Genomic DNA, 19,276 nt, shown 5'->3' on the forward strand with positions numbered 1-19,276 from the left:
ACAAATATTGATTTCTCTTTTTTTTAGTAGCAGTTAAGGCACGTGGATGACATACTAACACTATTAGCTCCCTGGTGCGGTTTAGATCTGAAATGTTCACTCGGCATACAGATGTATGTCAGAGTTGCAGTCTAGTCTGAGCTTTTACTCTTTAGATTTCTTATTTATATTGATGAAAAGTTACATCTTCTGAATAAAATAAGAGAAAGCGATGTTTGAAGATGCTTCCTTTGTGTATATCCACCTCTGATCTCTTTTGTCTCCTGCCTCCCTCTTCCTCTAAGTCGCTGTAGTTCCATGCTTCGATCCGCACTGATAGAGCTCCTTCTCCTTCTCTTCTCCCTCAGGGTTTAGTCGAGCTGCCCTGCCATTTGGTTTAGTGCGGAGAGAGCTGTCTTGTGAGGGTTACCCCATTGATTTGCGGTGTCCAGGAAGTGATGTCATTATGATCGAAAGTGCCAACTATGGCCGAACGGACGACAAGATCTGCGATGCCGACCCTTTCCAGATGGAGAACATAAACTGCTATCTTCCAGACGCCTACAAGATCATGTCACAAAGGTAACACTGCAGACACCTCCAAATAATAACAGTAATAATAACTAATAAATCTAAAGGTATTTTCCGCTGTCACAGAAGTGAAATGATTGATAAGCATGATAACATTTTCTTTGTCGTGGTCCGCTGTTGTTCATTTTGCATGGTTGCCCCTGTTGGCATCCTGTGTTGAGGACAAAAACCCTCCGTATCCCTCGGCTTTGGAGTAAAAGTCACCCAGAACAATAACAGTGTTGCTGTCAGTTGCATAAAAACAGAAAAACGGAATATGAGTGTGTAATAAGATTGCACTACTGAGACAGCCGAAACCGAGGAGAAGAGAATTAGAAATTTCATCAGAACTTGGAATTTTAAATCAATTTGGGCAAACAGCCCAGAGAGAGCAGATTAAAACAGAAACACAGCCAAAGTCACAGAGTGCAGTAACAAAGCTTCCCATCCAAACTGCTGCCCATTGTCATTTCTGCTCTTATATACATACATTTAATATCTGCATTTATGTGATAAAATAAATAAATATTTAAAAATAAATAAAAATGAAAAAAATGTACATGATAAATATTGATTATGATGAAGAGTATTTCTACAGTATAATGTGTATTACTTTTCTAAATGTTCTACTTCTACTGTCTGAATTTCCTAAACTTCCTAAATCATACTGATCTCATGTGTAAATTCCTTCTGGTAAGTTTAAGAGCAGGCTGTTAGCACGATTCAAAGATGCTCCATAGCTGATATTCGCACTCTGGTTGATAGTGTTAACTTTGGCACCCAGTATTGCTTTAGATTGGCACCAAAAAATTGTGTCAGAATTGAATAAATGCACTCAATGAAAAGTGCATGGATACAGTTATTTTTCTGCAGCTGACCCTATTGCACATGTATCTGAATTGAGTTTTCCATTCAGACCACAAAATTTGGGGTTGACACTTTTAAGATGAAATATACAACTCAACTCACTAAGTTTTGCATTTGTCAATTCACCACCAACTGCCAAAGTCTAATGGCATAAAGTCATGTGTTAACTATTTTGCAGTTCCAAGAACAACAGCGCTGTGGTATGAGGGAGAGAAGTTTCTCCACTCCTGTTCATTTATCTGCAATACTAGAAGAACACGAGAACATCTGAGGGCAGTCGTTAATGTTTCTAAGGAAACGAAAGGCAACACGCACCAAAGCTGTTTTGAGCCGGGGCTTTAAAAAGTCAACGTGAAACACATAACATATGCATTTTAATGATATGCACTTTTTTCATATTGCAGGTTTGCTGAGGTGCTATAACAAACACTAACACACCAACAATACAGTGAGACGAGTTCATTACCAGTCTGACTTCAGCCTTTAGTCCAATCTGAATTTTAGGCTTTTATGAGACAACAAACACTAAAAAGATTTAATTCCAATTTTGCAGATTATTCATTATTTGCAGTGTCACAATGCTAACACTGCAGACCAAATCAGTATTCCAGTTCATCTTATTATTACGTAACTCTGAAAGGACATTTCTCAAGGAATTTAGCTCATAAATGTATTTCTGTCCAAGAAGTCAGATAAAATGAGATGATACTACTCATCACAGACTGTAAGCAAATGAATACAACTTTACATTGAAAAAATAAGCATGTTTTTGTGAGCCTTGCACATTTTCATTTAGTTATTATTTGCATTTATAGAAAAATGTTCAGTTTCCTTCACAACGCTCTCATGGAAACAAAGGTTGCTAATGGACAGTTGAATAAATGAACACCACAATGCAAGCTTGAAACCATCTCTGTAGCTGTCATTAGATGCAAAGCTATCAACACGTTCGCTGACGCGCACACACACTTGCAAACTTGGCTCAAGCAGGAACGCTGCATACATGAGACCTAATACACGAGACCAGTTGTCACACAGGGATGCCATCGGAGCCAAAGTGCACAGGATGGAATGACATATGACTGCCACAGAGAGAGATATTGGACGGTATGAGAGCGTCAGCAACTCTGGCACGCCGCCTTGGGAAATAAAAAAAATAATGAAATAAAAAAGTAGAGCCCTTGTATTCAGGGGGGTTATTGTCAAGTCCTATTTGATGAAGTCAGATAGCTGACTCACATTGTCTGTCCTGAAAGGCTGCAGGCTGCCTTCTCTCCGCTTGTGGCCATATGTATTACGCTGGCCTCAGCCTCGCTCGTACACAACAGTAAACAGTAAACTGAAGCACAAATACCGACCCAGCAGGAGGCTGACAACAAATCCCAAAAACGCTCTCTACCAGTGTCTCCAGTTCAGACACTGATGTCTGTAGGACTGGGGTTCATTCCTCACATCCTGAGAGTGCCAGAGGCTGAACTTCAGATGTTGTTTTAAATGTGTTTTTAGCACCGTGATGTCGATGCTGTAGTGTTCAAAGAGAGCGAGAGAGAACTGTCATAAAAGAGGTCTCTGCGAGGGACACAAGTTCAAAATGCACAAAACAGGTACTTTACAAGAACAACGTCTGACAAAACACATAAAGTTCTTTTGAGATCACCATGGAAATGTGAGAACAGATGAGTGAGTCATTATTTATACGAGTGGAAAGCGTGGATTGGAGTTTTTATGTAGTCAGTATCATAAAAAGCAAAAGGAGTTCACCGACATGAAAATAGATTCAAGGACAGCTTGACAAATGTCCAAGACTGCATATGGGACTAATTACACATTCTTTTTCTCCTGCCCGTTTATTTACAGCAATAGACTGAAATAGGAAGCAAATGTAACGAAAGATTGCCCCTGCTGCCAAAAATAATTATCTTCAAATGGGGAAAAAGGAACGTGGTGATTGTTTTGCCTGTTTGGAATGCAGTGTTTGTTTCATTGGCATGAGGTCTGAGCCCTCGGTTCCTCCCCGAGTCTAAACTCCGAGGCTAGCTCAGCTGAAAACGGTCCCTTTGTTGAACACTCCCCTGCACACACACTGTATGTGGAAAAAAACCAGGAAAATAGTATTTCCTACTGTACAGCCTACATCAATAAAGGGATTCGAGAATCAAAAATATTTGTTGCCATAATTACTCTGGTCTACTAATTTAAGTGTGTGGGGGGAAATCACATTAGTACTCGTGTGTGGAAAACTGTGTTCACTTTTAAACATCCGAAATTGATGTGGCCCCGAAGTGTGGAGAATTGGATTGAGGCTTCACTGAGTTTGATAGATCCTGTTGGCACTCCAAGTTGTTTTTATATCTAGCTGGCATATTATATTCATGAGCACAATGATTTTATGAAAATAGCCTTAGGACTGTTGTGGCTCAATTAGAACATTCAGCTGCAAGCAATTAGTCGACTCAAGTGGGTGATAATCTGTACAGGAATTTTTCATGTGGACACCTCCCCAGCAGATGTGAAACTGCATGGCAGTACAGTTTGAAATAATTAATTCATTGGTAATAATATTCAGTGATGTGTTTTTTTTTCTTTCTTTTCAGGATTTTAGTTGTTAATGATTACATTTCCTCATCTACGCTGATGATAATGATAATGACTACAAACACATTCTCGCCACACAGATAACATCTACTAAATTAAAACTGTAATTTAGGTGCATTTGAATATTATTTTGTAGTGCGTTTACTTGTGCATGCAACAACCATCTGGTGCTTAGATGTTACTGATCTAAATCTGTCCATCAGTCTCCATCACAGTTCAAGGAATAAGAAAACATGACAGTGAAGCACCTCGACTGATCATCTCAAAAAAAAAAGGATATACAATATGAGCAGCTTACATCTATTGATTTCTCTTTGACTAATGAGGTTCACTGTAAGTATTAGATAACAAGGTCATTGATTGCTGTAACATAACATGATTGGTGTCTGTGCATCATGGGTTTTTTTTTAAAGAGCGTATCATTGATGAAAATGATCAGTGCAGATACGTCTCTAACAGAGAAGATTAAATTCATCAGCAGGATTAGGGGACAGCATGAGTTGATTATTAATTAATAATTATCGTGACAATTATTATTATTACCAGTCATTATGAAATGTTATATTTCATAATGACATATTAAATGCAGCAGGTTTTTACAAATATAACATGTTGTAAAAACATTAACATGCAATTAGCTGCATCTTTGAAGTTGTTGTCAATGAATGTGAAGCAGTTCTGGAGAACAAATGATGCCGCTTACACTATTTATATCAATGTCAGGGGCGGCTCGCGAGGCTCTCCGAGGAGCTCCATTGTTGCCGCCTGACAGCACAGCGCCTTGTTCTTCCTCTCTGTATGTACGACGTTAGTGTTTATTTAAAGCGCAGCCGATTAAGATTTCATAAAGATCCAGATTCCGCTTGGACGTTTCACAGGGATGTTCAAAAGTTCATGAGGCATGAAACTGCTCTCCACTCGAAAAATTAAGGGTAGGAACAGTCACCTCATTAGGCTAACAACTGCTAATACCAGTGTTGAATTACATGAAATGTAAGTAGAGAAATAGATTTACCAACACACGTGTCACATCATGTTAGACGGGTGGGGCAGCACGCTGGTTTCCCACGTATGAAGTCTGGAGTATGTATTGGAGAATCTGGGCAATGCAGCAAGTGAGGCCTACTACTGTTGATATTAATAGTACTAAAGTACATATGATATGCACTTAGATTCACCAGAGTTTTTAAATTGATATATTTTCTTACAGTTTGGAAATGTTTCCAGTTTTTCAGATAAATTTGATCATTAACACAATAACACTTCTGTAAAAAAACAAAAAAACAATTAACACAGAAACACTGAACTACTCTCTAGGAGGAATTTTAAGCAGTCAGGAAAGCTCCGAAGTATTAAACAGTTATGACCTGCACACACATTAAAAACAGCCACACTAGCGGTCTGTGAAGTTATCATCAAGGTGGTGGATCGTAACTATGGCTAATATTAAAATGATAACATTAGTGTTGGGAGTGGGTAGCAAATTATATCAGTATGATGGGATGACACAATTATTTGTGTGTAAAAAGTACAATCATCCTTCTGAAGGTTGGAGCTGAAAAAAGTCTATTAAAACTAGACAGAAACAGAAGCAGCCTACCTTACCGACTGCATTCGATCAATAACAGAAGTCACCAGAAGCCCAACGCTACCTCAGAAAATCTAAAAATGTTGAAGTTTTTTTGTGATTTTGCTCTGCAAACAAAATCTTAAAGTATTGGTCACACAGTCATACGTCCAGTTATATTAACTGGATTTTTTTTTTTTTTTTTTTTTGCACGATGTCAGAGAACTTAAAAACAGTTTTGTCACAGAAATATTCTTTTATATTGTTTGTAATTTTTATATATATAAAATATGATCCCCTGTTATATTAAAAATATATTATTTTCCTGGGTATCAGTTTGAAATTCAACGACAAAAGAAGCATCAGCTTTTCCTTTTTAGTAAAGCTTTGAGTTCCCATCTCTTCTTTACAAAACTGATCAAGCTTGAGAATGAACACAGTTAAATTCCTTTCATTTACTAGAAGTCAGAGCTGCACTGAGATCTCATATTTGGCCAAAGGAGAACATTCATATTGTTGTTTCTGAAGCTTTCCTGAATTGTTGTCTTTGTACTTGGGTGTTCTAGCTTCGCGTCGTGTCATCTTGTAAAGGTCACATTTTGACCAGCAGAATGTCACCGTAGTATTTCTATTGACTTGAGTGGCATGGCGATATACCTTTTCTGGTTTAAAAATCAATAGATGGATGGATGTGAGTCAGACAGCCTTCCCCCTGACTCTTTAAGAGCCTGGAATCTCCCGGGTGAGCTCCATAAATATGGCACAAGCATATGACAGTAATTATAAGTTTCTGGGATGTCTCACCTGGATATTGGGCTGGATTGTGAGTTGAAAGCGATGCTAATGGTTAATTTCTAACAACCTATTTCCTGCAGCATTATTGGGCCACCCCCTTATAAACTGGTCTATATATACTGATACTGGAGCTGGTTATACTTATAAAGACTATACTGTACACACGTGTGTGTGTGTGTGTGTGTGTGTGTGTTCGCACCAGATTTTTTTCCCTTTGCTGCTATTCTCTGGCCTTGGAAATGATTTAATTTTTCAATGGCCTGTCTGCTATCAACAGGCTTGCCTCTTGAGAGAGATGTCTGCCTTGATAATTGTGCCATGAACCTCATCAGCATTTCAGATGAAATGGAGCTAGACGGGTCACTTTGAGTTTAAGAGATGCTAATTTGATTGAAATTCAAACTGGGAGCACCAGGAAGTAGATTGTGCCTTTTTCTGTAATGTGCTCCCCTCACTCATGTCGCTTTTCTCCTCCAGTTACACAGCGATTGTTTTGCTACTGCTGCTGGTGCTACTGTATTTTTTTATTTTTTTTATTATGAATTACAAATAGCTGCTTTGGCTTTCAGTGAGTTGAAGGATAGAAAATCGAGAAGTGGGTGCAAAATGATCTGAGATTAAGCAATTAAGGGACATCTTACCGGTAGTCTAAAATAAACCAGTCACGTGACCGGCACTTGATGTGACACATGCAAAAATGGTAATAAAAGATTTACTTTCTACACTGCTTTAAAAGTTTTTAATTTAGTTTCGTTTTCCTTTAAATCAGTTTGCAATTGTTCTGATTCAAAATTGAATATAATTAAAATATTTCAACACTTCAGGGCTTTTTCTCCGGTCATCTATTTTTCTCTCTTTTAAAGCAAATTTCTTCACTCACACACAGTCTAAATACACATTTTTTGTAGTTTCTTTTATTATTATTAAATATTTAAAGGTTTATCTTCGGTATTACCTCGTGGTTTCACCCCCATGTCATACTGTGTATGGTTGTGTGTGTGTGACAAATAAAATTTGAATTTGAATTTGAATTTTGTGGTTGTGATTAATCTGATGATGAAATGTGTGACGACCAAATCCCCAAATTTCTAATTATGCAGTATATTTCCACATATTTGTCATAAAAGTAAAACTGGAATATAAACGTATAAACTGAAAGCTTGACATGATACAAAGCATAGTTTATTAAAATAACACAGTTATAAAAAACAGGCATGTTAGGATTTCAGAAGGCTGTAGACCTCCCACTATGTTTGTTTTTGTATGTTATCATGATTTATTATTAAATGAACATATTATCCTCAAGGCCCATCATTCCTCTGACATGCTTTATGATGTCATAGCAAAAGGTTAAATATGGTGGATACATGGTATCAGCGAGTACTAGCAGTTCACCTTGTTGGTATCTTATTGCGTTCTTTCCCACTGCCCTGAGACGGAGCTCATATTTAAAAGAGATTTACATGAAATCCAAGCAGCACACTCTAATTGTACTGATGTCTGCCTCTCCCAAAAGGTCAGAGATGTGATGGGATTACATTTGGAACACTTCAGTGTGATTAAAAGGCCGGTGGGAGAAATGGAGGCAATCAAAGCAGAATCATGCTCTCTCCTGCAGTCGCTTTAGTTTTACGTCAAGAAAATTGGTGATCTGATTTTACATTCTGAGACTAATTTAAATACATATTTTCGAGACATTTTCAAATTCAAATTATTTGTAAGAAAATACCACAAATAAGTAGAGAAAGATATAACCTTTTGATTTGAGCTTCTGACCTCTACTTCTTTTATCTCTTCAGACTTGGCTTTGCTTTGAAATGTATTCATTCATTCATTCTGGAACAAATTTAGATATATGTGTATATATTCTAGATATTTTCCCATTCAAAGTATCTGTGAGCAACACCCTGAAGAGGAAGAGAAAGAGCTAGTTTTTATTGGAGTCTGTGACCTCTAAGACTTTTTATCTCTTCAGTCTTTTATACACTTTGAAATGTATTATTTACTAATTACTTACTTACTAATTTAATTATGTACTTACTTATTCTCAGCCAACCTATGTTTGATGTAAAAGTTTCCTAAAATATGACTGCATCACATACACTCGTCTGTATAGGCACAGCAGGAACAAACAACCCCCAAAAATGAGTAATAATAATAATTATAATTTTGCCTCCGAAATAGTATATTTACTATTAACTTCTTTAAGTCTTTTTAAAAGCTAAAACATAAATTGGTAGTCTCTTCACTTTTGCTTCAGTGAAATCCTGCTGAGCAATCAAGATAGTCATAGAAAGTTTCAAAATCTCAAAGAAAGCGGAGGAATGCTTCCTTTGACTTAATAATCATTATGTACATGATTAATTACTATATAGCCTAAGAGTAGTAAAAGATCATACTGTACATGCATTTAATTAGTGTGCACTTTGAGACCTGCGCCCTACCAAATCCAAAATGCTGAACTTTTTTATGGGAGGAATTTCTATTACGTGCTCTCTCTCAAAATGAGGGTTAGAACTACGCACAGCACAAGTCATTAGGGTTTTTTTTTTCTCAATTGGTCTCAGGGGATGCCTGAGGTTTCACTGAGGAGACAGGCATCACAGTCACACAATCCCACAGACGTGGGAGCCCCCTGCTCCGCTGCTCTAAAATTAGGGCAATATATCAGAAAGAGCCATCAACACTTATGTCAACATTGTTTCATGAGAAATATGAGAATTTTTTGTGTTTATGTCCTGTCGTTTCACGCATTTGCCTGAGTGATGATGGCAGGCCGGTGTCTCATTAGTGTCACAAATTTTATTTTTGAATTAATTCTTTTTCATACCCGTAACATAAAGTATGCATTCATTTCCCAGTCTCGTTGGTATCTGATAGATAAAGCACGGTGATTTATATTGCTCCTGCATGAGATGCTTATGCATGAGCAAAGGAAAAACAATCATCAAAGTGACCATATAATATATGGAAACTGCTACAGACTCGAGAAATATTAGCCACAAAAACAAGCAGCGTATTATGGTCCCAGCATGAGGTGCATGTTTTAATTTCAAAACAGTCATTCATTTCCATAAATACAACTATAATATGCTGATATTTTCATCTGTTATCACTCACGGAGGTCATTAATAAAGTGAAATGCCCCTTGAAATCTGCACTAAACACAGATGCACACAGATGTGGAAACAAATGTGTGTTTATGCTGATTTGCTCTGTAATAAAATGTGCTGTATTAAAATTGCCAAAAGGAAAAAGAAGGAAAAAAAACCCCATTTGTGCTTCTCAGTCAAAATAAGAAGGTGTTCTCTATCAAAAACATTTATGAACATTTATGAACTCTTTCAGTCAGCATGATTTGTAGAAATGCAGAGGAACATGAATGAGCGATGTCTAATTATGTTCCCTTCTGTTGTTCCGACTTTGTTCTGGACACAGTTGTGTGTTGTAAATCTCAGTCCCAGCGCCCTGCATGCATTCCTGATACTCAGCTAAAACTCTGTAGGTTTGTTTTTAAGCAAAAACTAAAGCGGCACCAGTGTCCAGCCCCTACGTCAATTCATCACTGTGCCCCTCAACAGTAACCAACTCTGTTCCACTGAGATACCTAATAATATATTAATAACATTTGGACACAGAGCAGCGATTACGTCTCCAGCCCAAAACAAAAGCAAAACCCAAAGCACAATACAGTGCAACCAGTAATACATTTTCCAATGATCTGCTGTAAATGGGCGCACTGGTCTGTGATAAGAAGAAACAAATATTATCTCTGGTCTCTGCTAAATCAGCAGAACAGGGTTATCGATCCGGCTCCTCACATTGCCAATAGAATTTCAAGTCCCCTTGGAAGCAAAGACGGCTAGCTCAGGGTATTGATGTCATTATCATGATTTCAGTGTAGCGAGATGGTGGTCTCCTACAACTCCCTGAACCTCAGAAGATCCTCTCCAGATGTTAAAGGCAGCGACTGAAATGTACTTCTGACACTACTGTAAGGGCTGTTGAAATTATAAACAAGATATCTAATATTATTATTCTTATTTTTAAGAAATGACACATTTCATATTGTCTGGTCTTGTGGGATCTGCAATTTCAGATGCTGCAGTTATTATTAATGAGACCTTTGATGGCATTTTGGGTGCCTCATAAAGCTACTCAGCATGTAGGCCCATTCAGAGGAAGCTCAATCAATAAGTCAGGACATTTGAGTGAAACACACAGAGACTGTTTATCCTGTGCAAAACTCACCCCACCAAAGACCAGTGTGGGGGGTAAAGATCACATGAGGTTCCTGTGCAGTAGTCCAGTACTGTATTTACAGTGAGCCACAGTCAGCTGCAACATTAAAACTAGTGCCACATAATGTGCGGTTCCCTCTTCTGCTAACAAAACAAAATGGAATCACAGGGCTACCCTGCGGGATCCGGGTCTTAGGATCCCGGGGGTTCTAGAATGGGACGTCCTTGGATTGGGCTTGTTGTGGTGCACTGGATTGGGGTCTGGAGGATATGAAGGCAGTGCTGCTCCCATGGGTCATGTTCCCAGAGCCATTACTGAGCATTCAAGGTGACTTTATTTATACCCATAGGTAAATATGCTTTACAGCAAAATGATAGCATTTGGCATCCGTTCACAAAACACCCACAGCTATTTAAACCTGACAGACACATATTAGGTAATTAGACAAGATGAATCCAATCAAAAAACAGTTGTTATTAAGTAAGCATGTTCCCCGTTACCGGGGACTTCTGTGGTCCAATGATCCCCGAGGGTCGTTGTCATGTTCCTCGAGCTGCGACGGAGCAATTTTACGGTGTGATTTAGCACATTTTTTCTAAGGGAGTTCTGTTGCTATGGTGACATCCTAACAACGTCTTATGTCTGGTACGTGTCAAAGTCAGTCCGTGCATTGCATTGCTGGTGTGTGTCATGGATATTGACTTTGACACATACCAGCGATGCAATGCAAGGACTGTAAAGTTGATCATTGTATTGTTAATTTTATTTACCCACCGTTTAGTTTTTACATTTTTTTTGGCTGCATCTGACAGTGTTAGAATAATTTGTTGCTTTTTTTTTTCCTCCCACAAAGTTTCAACTGCATGCAAGCAGCTTGACATTTAACAAACCACAACACATGCAGAAGTTAGTTTGAATTTAAGCATGATGACAACTCCCTCCAAACTGCACTCTATTAACAACAACAGAGGAGTTCAGATGACTTCAAGTTGGCAGACAGCACGGCTAACAAGCTGTCGCTAGCTAGAGGTGTTTATAAAAAGGTGTGCATGTGCAGACGGGGCCTCGCGTGTGTTATCATAGGTCATCTGCCTTAAAGCTGCAAAGAGAGATGTCTTCAACCAGGACATGTGATGCGGGGCATGATATCTCACACTGTATGTGTTGTACTGAGTCCGAAGGGGAACTCTGTATTTAGTTCAGTGCTGACCAGCTTTTTACCAGACAGGTGATGCTGTGTTATGTTAAGGGACTAAAAACACATTCAGACAGATTATCCACTATCTAAAAGAAATACAACACAAAAGACCTCTTTTATATGAACCTGATGGCAAAGATCCAACAGGCATGTACAGAGTGAAAAGCACTGGAACTGGTCATATCTTTAGTGCTCGCAGATTCAATAGCATGGCTACATCTTGCTGAGCGTTACTCTTTTTATTTCTTTGTTGATAGAATTTGAATATTTCCCAGCCTGAACATGAGTTAAGAGCCGTTGAAAAGAACCGGCACACAGCGCTTTAATATTTATCCTTTTATGTCCTTCGGTTTGTCTCGATACACGCTTAATCACCCAGGGAAGGAAATCCCAGACAGCTGATTCTGTCCCTGTCAAACTGAGAACACTACATCCAGATGAACACAGTCAACTTTCTGGGATTTCCTTCAGTTGCCGAGTTTGCTTGAGACTGGATGAATTTGAACAAAGCAGTGAATGTTTCTTTCCTGTGTTTTCTCTCGTCAGATGCAACAATCGGACCCAGTGCATTGTAATCACGGGTTCAGATGTCTTCCCCGACCCCTGCCCAGGGACCTACAAATACCTGGAGGTCCAGTATGAGTGTGTTCCCTACAGTAAGTATGGCCCTTCTGTCATGAATTGTAAACTCTCCCTTTTCTCTCTCCCGACACCCCTTCCCCATCGTTTCCCCCCTTCCTCCTTGCCCTCTGTCTCTCCTCCTGTTGTACCATATTCTGTCCCATTTCTTCCAGACAGTCTCCTTTCTTTGTCTGCAACACCTTCCAACACCCTATTTCTCCTTCTCTTCTTCCATCTGTGTCACTGTGAACTTTTCATGAAATATGACCTGTAAAACCCTTTGGTCCTCTTCCACACGGCCCTTATTATTGATGTGCTCACTGTGTTTCCAGCAGATCGACAAGCCTGGTTATGAGGTAGCAGACTAGAGGGAGGGCAGAGGAAGTCATGCTGACTCTCCTTAATAGCAAGACAGTGTTTCATTACTCAAGTCTTGTACGGAGAAGTCTATCAGGCATAAGCACAGCTCACCTTGATGGCTTAATATACATTCGCACAACAGGTGTTGAAATATGTTAGCAGATGTTTCATTATGTAACAGAACAAAATAGCTCCACTCATAAGTCAACAAGCTAATATTTCATGTAAAGAGATAGCGTTAACATTTTGTCTGTTCCTCTGGTGTTAAAATATTCATTGCCATTCAGCTTCCAAACAATCTTTAGATTGCCCTTTGTATTAAAATTCTCCTTTGTCCTTTAAGCTGCCATGTTCATTTGCAATTCGTGAAGGAAATTCCCCCGTGTAACCTTTACAAACTGATTAATGACAAAGATTTAGATGAATTGCCAGAATCACTAATCAGGTGGAACTGAAATAATTAGAGTTGGGGTGATGGGACAATAGTATTTGGCAGCTCTTGTAGATCCAAATGAGTATTTTGCACTCTGATGTCTTTGGATGTGTTGCAGTCTTGAGTCAGCTCAAAACAGAAATGAAATCGAAATCGAAATAAAACACCTGTATTCTGTTTCTCCTTAACACATCTGTTCAACGCTGCTCATTACCAGTAAACCTGCTTAAGCTGTTCCCCTTAGTGTTGAATTGGAATGCATTAGTGAACATCATTAGATGGTGAAACTCATTACAACTTAAAGGTTAACCTCTCTGAGGCTTTGAGGACCTGTAATTAAACATGGAATAAGCAGTAATGGGCATTCGAGTCCAACTTACTGAGGAAAGACGAATCCTGGAGGTCCTACCTCAGACTGCACTCAACTGCTACCTTCTTTCTTTTTTGGGGGGGTTAGAGAGGCTAGGGGGAGCTCACCTTATAGTCAAGCAACGTATTGATTCTACGTCTTGCTGTGATGCCGCAAACTTTAATAGTAGGATTAACCTCACGGTGCACTCGTGTCCACCCGCTATTATGATTGTCTTTTGCCTTCACATCTCGCAGAGGAAACAGTCTAGGCTGCTAGTGTGGTGGTGAAAAATAAACTTCTGACCAAGGACTCTCAGCCCTAGAAAAGTCTGTCTAACCAATGAAAATAAAAAGAAGTCCTCACTCTAAACAGTTTCAAACATGCATGTCTGTAGCCCCATCTTTTTGCTTCTCAAGGTCCATGCCCAACCAGAATAGGACCAAGAACACAGAATGTATCCTATCGCAACTGCCCTGGTAAGTGTATAGTGTTCTCCCAGTCTGATTCAGTCCACACAAGCCCAGTCCAGCCTTTCCTATTCAACCCCTACTGTAAACAGTGATAGACTTTGATTTATAGGAAAGTTGCCTGTTTTGTTGTTCTCCTGTAACCAATCCTCTGTCTCCTCAGCCCTCAGCAAAAAAATAATATTAATCCATGCATCTCATTTTGTAGAGTCAGACTAATGCAGATTGAATAGATCATATGCCAAATAGAGAGGTTCATGATTAACAACATTTCAGCAGTCCAGAAGCTTAGGAACCCCCGGATTTGCAGACTTGAGTAGATGTTTTTCAAAAGAACACTTGAAATCCCCATTAAGCTGATCAGCAAGGGGACCAAAGACAGTGTCCTCGTTTAGCCCGGTAACTACCACCCCTCAAAATCTCACTGTCCCCAAGAAACACAAGTAGCAGTTACACAACAGAAGACTTAAAATGTTGTTTTTTTTCTCACCAGCTGAATGTATTTAATCCATTCGGTCTATTTTCCAAGTCTTTGCATAATTACACTTCTGTGCAAGCAGCGTGTGCAATGACTTACCTACATTCCAACCATTTTCCTCCTTTGGCTTTATAATTTGGTTCTTGTCATGAACTGCCCTCATTAGTAGCATTAGCTTCATATTCCAGCCAAGGATGTAAATTTTGTCTTCACCTGGCACTGAGTCACCCTTTGAATTGGCTCCAGTAATTGCTTGAATCAGGCAACATAAAAGCCTCGATGTTTCTTTATTAAGATTGTTCTATGCAAGCAATTTCGAATCGGTGGGAAAAAAAGAGGATGATTCCTTCTCTATTCTTACTTGTAAAACTGCAGAGTCGTGCCAGTTGGCATAAGCGCCTTGAGGCGACTTTTGTTGTGATTTGGCGCTATATAAATAAAATTGAATTGAATTGAATTGAATAAGCAGGCCTCATTGCTAATATTTTCATTTTCATCACCTGTTAGTACAGGTAAACCCCTCAGCTCCGAGTGACAGTGTTGGCCAGAACAGGAAAAATAGGATAAAAAATACAGCATGAGCATCGAGTCCTCTTTGATGGCTTTGTTTAGCCCCCTCACACCTCCCACCCCTTCCTTTTTCTTGAGTATATTTAATTTAATGCTTCAATTCAACACCAGGATACCTAACTGAGTTGACAGCAGACATGTGTTCACAAAATAATAGAAAGCCAGATTATTAACCGGGGTTATTTAATTACAAGTACTTCTTAAAAAGCAAGAATTCCCTAGAAAAGAAAAGAATGTAGTTTCCTGGGTTAAATGTGGATTCGAATGTGTCTCATGCTTGTTGTAATGTTGCTGTATATAAACTGACTTAATTTCTTCCCTTCCCCTGTGCAATCTGCAGGAAACCTCCTGGGTATCTGACTCACTCTCTTCATCCACTGACCGATTTCTGATCACACTGATTGCTGTTTCTATTTTTACATTTCTACTTACATCATCAGGTCTTCGGTCATGTGTTCTCCCTTTCTTTCCAGATTTCCTTCACCCGTGTCTCTCCGTCTGCTTCTCACCTCTTCTATTTTGTGTGGCTGAGGCAGCTTCTGAGAACTGTTGTTAGTTTGTTTGATTCCTATCCATGTGAGATCTCTTAGTTAGGTGCAGCACACTTGAATTTCTTCTGCAGAATGGAGTGCATTCATTTGTGGATCCTTTTGAGCTTCATAGATTTTTTTTTCTTTCTTGCCACAGAAGCCAAGATCAGACTCAACAGTTTGTGACGGATTCAAATTTTAATGTGAACATGTATACAAAAGGAGTGTTGCAGGCCTCGGATAAAAATGTATGATCACGTTAACGCTTTTTGTGAAAAACAGACAGTCACAAACACATAGGAATGTAGACTGAAGGGCACAAGATCAGAGGTGTGCAGAAATAATCGTTGAATCAGTGAAGTAAAGTACGAGTGCACTTCAAACACTCCGCACATAGATATTACTTTGTTGTTGACGCTTCATAAAAGTTCAAATTAAAAGAAATAAAACTCACTTAAATAAGAGTACAATTTGATAAATACCAGGTTCCTTAAGCCAAAGACACACCTAATTTAAATTTTTGCTGATTTCCACTTCAAGGTTTTCTCATTGTTCTCGCTGAAGTTTTGAGGTCTCATTCTAACTACTTGACACATCAGGACATAATAGTGAGCGCTGAATTTGAAGTTTGATCTTGGAGGATAAATTAAGGTCCAAAACACAATTTAAAAAAACAAAACGACACTGAAACCGTGTGCTCGAACACTATAAGCTGCTCGGTCTCTTGGTCACAGCTCATGATGTGAAGAAGCAGTTAAAATAAAATCTAATTTTCTTTACCTTGAATTTCAGATCAGCCAAATTTAAATCAGGTTTTTGCCTTTTAAGGGCAGAGTGACAGAATTGTTTTGATATCTCACTCACAGTTTTTCTCTCGTTCATGTACAAATACCACTGACTGGATTTCCCTTTCTGTAACACTGTTACCTCTTAAACAGTGTACATTCAACACAAACAGATTACTGCTGTACTGTCTTGAATTGTCCAGTCTGATCTAGGCTTTAGATGTACCTTGCTTATATACTGCTCTCTCTCTCTATATATATATTTTCCATTATTGTATTGTTGCAGTTCAGAATTAGAAGCCACTCACTTGCAATGCATATGGAATTCTTTTTTTTTTTTTTAAGTTTTAGTGAAATGTGAAATGTTTTATCGGCTATTGACATCTCAGTTTAATGGACTGAATAATGCTTATTAGCACAAGTGCATTCAGAGTGCCTTGTTTGAATGCGCTCATGATGGCTAATTTATAGCAGACTCATATGGACACAAAAACATCTATTCAGATTGCGCACGCTCTTATGGAACATAAAATTAAATACATTTTTCCACAGTGAGTGCACGAGAGGTATATTCATGCATTTTGCTCCAACAATTTACAGTGATTACCTGCTCCCTTGGTCTGCAATGAACTTATTTGTGCATGGCTTCATCTTTTTAAAAGTGAAAATAATGATAAAAATGTTACATTGAGACTTTTGCATTGTATTTTTCCCACAAAATTGAAATTGGATCTTTATTATATTAAAACCTGCTTTAATTGAATAACACGATGTAATCAATTACACTGCTCAAAAACCCCCCACTTAAATCACACATAGAAAAGCTTTTTTGATATAAAATGTGTAATTCATAAACCCTTTGCAGGCAAGGTTCAAAATTATACCACCAATCAAAGTTTAAAATTGAAATTAGAGGCTGCTTCAACTGGTGTCATAGTGTGGCTCTGGGTGAGATAGCAGACGGTGACCTGGCAGATCTCCTTCTAGACCTGGATCATTTCATCAGTGACATCCGAGACAGTCTGGGTGCTCCCAGAGGTTCTCAGTTGGATTCAGGTCTGGGGAAATGAAGGCCAGTCAATGGCATCGATGCCTCTGTCCAGGAATTACCTATACACTAGAAGAACCCACAGCAACAGCATAAGGTCTGACAGTGGGTCTGAGGATTTCATCCTGGTACCTAACAGTGATCAGCTGTTTAGCATGTGGAGGTCTGTGCAGCTGTCCAAGGATATGCCTCCCCAGTCCATCACTGACCCACTGCTAAGCACTCATGCTCAGTGCTACTGCAGGCAGCATAACACTGACCAAGGCATCTCCAGATTCTTTCACGTCTGTCACTTGTACTCAGTGTGAAGCTGCTCTCATGGCGTGTCAGCGGAGAACACGCCAATTCTGATGTTCACTGGTGAATGCCAATCAAGCTGCACTGTGCTAAAGGCCACGCCAAAGGACGTCAGCCCCTAGTCCCGTCTTCATGGCGTGTGACCGTTTGGTATTCGTATTAATAGCCTACTGGGGTCATTTTGTAGGGCTGGGATTGGGGAGGCCCTGTCCAGTTCTCATAACATACGCTCCTACAGGAACCTGAATGTGCTGCATGGAGCGTCTCGTGATAACAGTGTTGACAAGGACGCTAGCAAAAAGCAAAAGCAGAGAAACGTGGTGCAGGAAGGACATGGAGAGTAATGGTCTGTGGCCACCACCTGCTAAACTGTTGTCATGTTGTTGCCTCTCCGGTGTGCCTGTTGTAGCTTTCATTGCACCAAAGCAGGTGAAATGGATTGCTCCCTAAATTTTACCTTTTTTTGAGCAGTGTATTTGTACAACTTTCCACTTAGAAAAAGGAAATAATCAATCTTGATTGAGTTTTGGTGGTGAGTGGATTTAAGGGAATGAAAAGTCACACTCTAGAAAGTATCGTGTGATCTGTCCAACTGTAAGACAGGGTTTCAGTTTCTTTGAGAGACAAAAATGTGACTTTTACTTTATGCAAATTTTTACCATATTTCTAACTAAAGAGAGATTTTTCTGAAATGGTTAGAGTCGTGGATATAAAACTGAACGTATGTTAATAACAATTTTCTCACTTGCCAATGAAAAAAAAAATCCACCCACCACTTTGCTACAAAACTACTTTGACAATTAGTCATGACGCCAAATGTGACCACACAGTTTTTGGTGCTCTAATCTAACCCTTTTTCTGAGACAGGACTTTGACGTCTGTGTGTCATCTTTCTCACAACTTTCCTGTTTCTAATAGGTGTACCCGTCTTGTTCCATGTCTCATAACGTGTTTCTGCATATGTAATCGTGGCGATGACACTTAATTCATATTAATCTGTTTTTTTCCCTTGCACCCCTTTCATTCTCTCTTCCAACGCTTAAAATAGAAGTGGAGCAAAAAGGTAAATAACAGACACGACCCAAACCCTAGCTCCTTGTTTTGTGGCATCTAGTTGTCAGTTACCTATTTTCCGATGGTGGCCTCTAGAAACCCATTGCAGACGTTATCGTCAGAACCTCCGCACCCCCCAACTGTAACGTTAGCAGCCAGTGTAGTGCTACAAGGGAAGTAAAGCTGGCCATATAAAGACGGTACACAAGCAGCCAAAAGATGTAAATGGGGGAATATTGGCTGCAGTCCATAGGGGCGTCCTCTTCTCATTCTCCCTGGGTGCTTTGCTACTCAGCAGAATCTCATATTGCTTGGCTTCTAAACCCTTTTCCATAGCATGCCATGGTAACAGTGTTTCCTGGCCTTCTTTTCAAGCTTTTGCTATCAACTGTCCCTTTTCTCTTCAAGATCCCTACCCTTCTCACTGTTTTCCCCATTATTCTCACCAGACCACTTGCTGCTCTTTTCT

At 39.2% G+C, this 19,276-nt stretch overlaps 1 protein-coding gene across 21 annotated transcripts in view; it reads left to right on the top strand.

Moving 5' to 3' along the window:
* adgrl2a (adhesion G protein-coupled receptor L2a) overlaps positions 1 to 19,276 on the top strand; it is a 91,345-nt gene that overhangs the window by 34,887 nt on the left and 37,182 nt on the right. For 17 of the 21 annotated variants that reach the window (XM_085245756.1, XM_085245755.1, XM_085245758.1 and 14 more), the window contains exons 3-6: positions 348 to 561; positions 12,360 to 12,469; positions 13,996 to 14,055; positions 18,803 to 18,817. In XM_085245756.1, coding sequence (XP_085101882.1) covers positions 348 to 561; positions 12,360 to 12,469; positions 13,996 to 14,055; positions 18,803 to 18,817 — 399 coding nt within the window. The remainder of the gene's footprint in view (positions 1 to 347; positions 562 to 12,359; positions 12,470 to 13,995; positions 14,056 to 18,802; positions 18,818 to 19,276) is intronic. The other 4 variants (XM_085245748.1, XM_085245763.1, XM_085245759.1 and 1 more) reach the window with 1 other exon arrangement.

This window comes from Mchenga conophoros, linkage group LG15, assembly GCF_057382185.1.
Source record: "Mchenga conophoros isolate Kocher_MC1m ecotype Shallow Benthic linkage group LG15, M_conophoros_male_GT1.1, whole genome shotgun sequence".
In the NCBI taxonomy this organism is placed as follows: Eukaryota; Metazoa; Chordata; class Actinopteri; order Cichliformes; family Cichlidae; genus Mchenga; species Mchenga conophoros.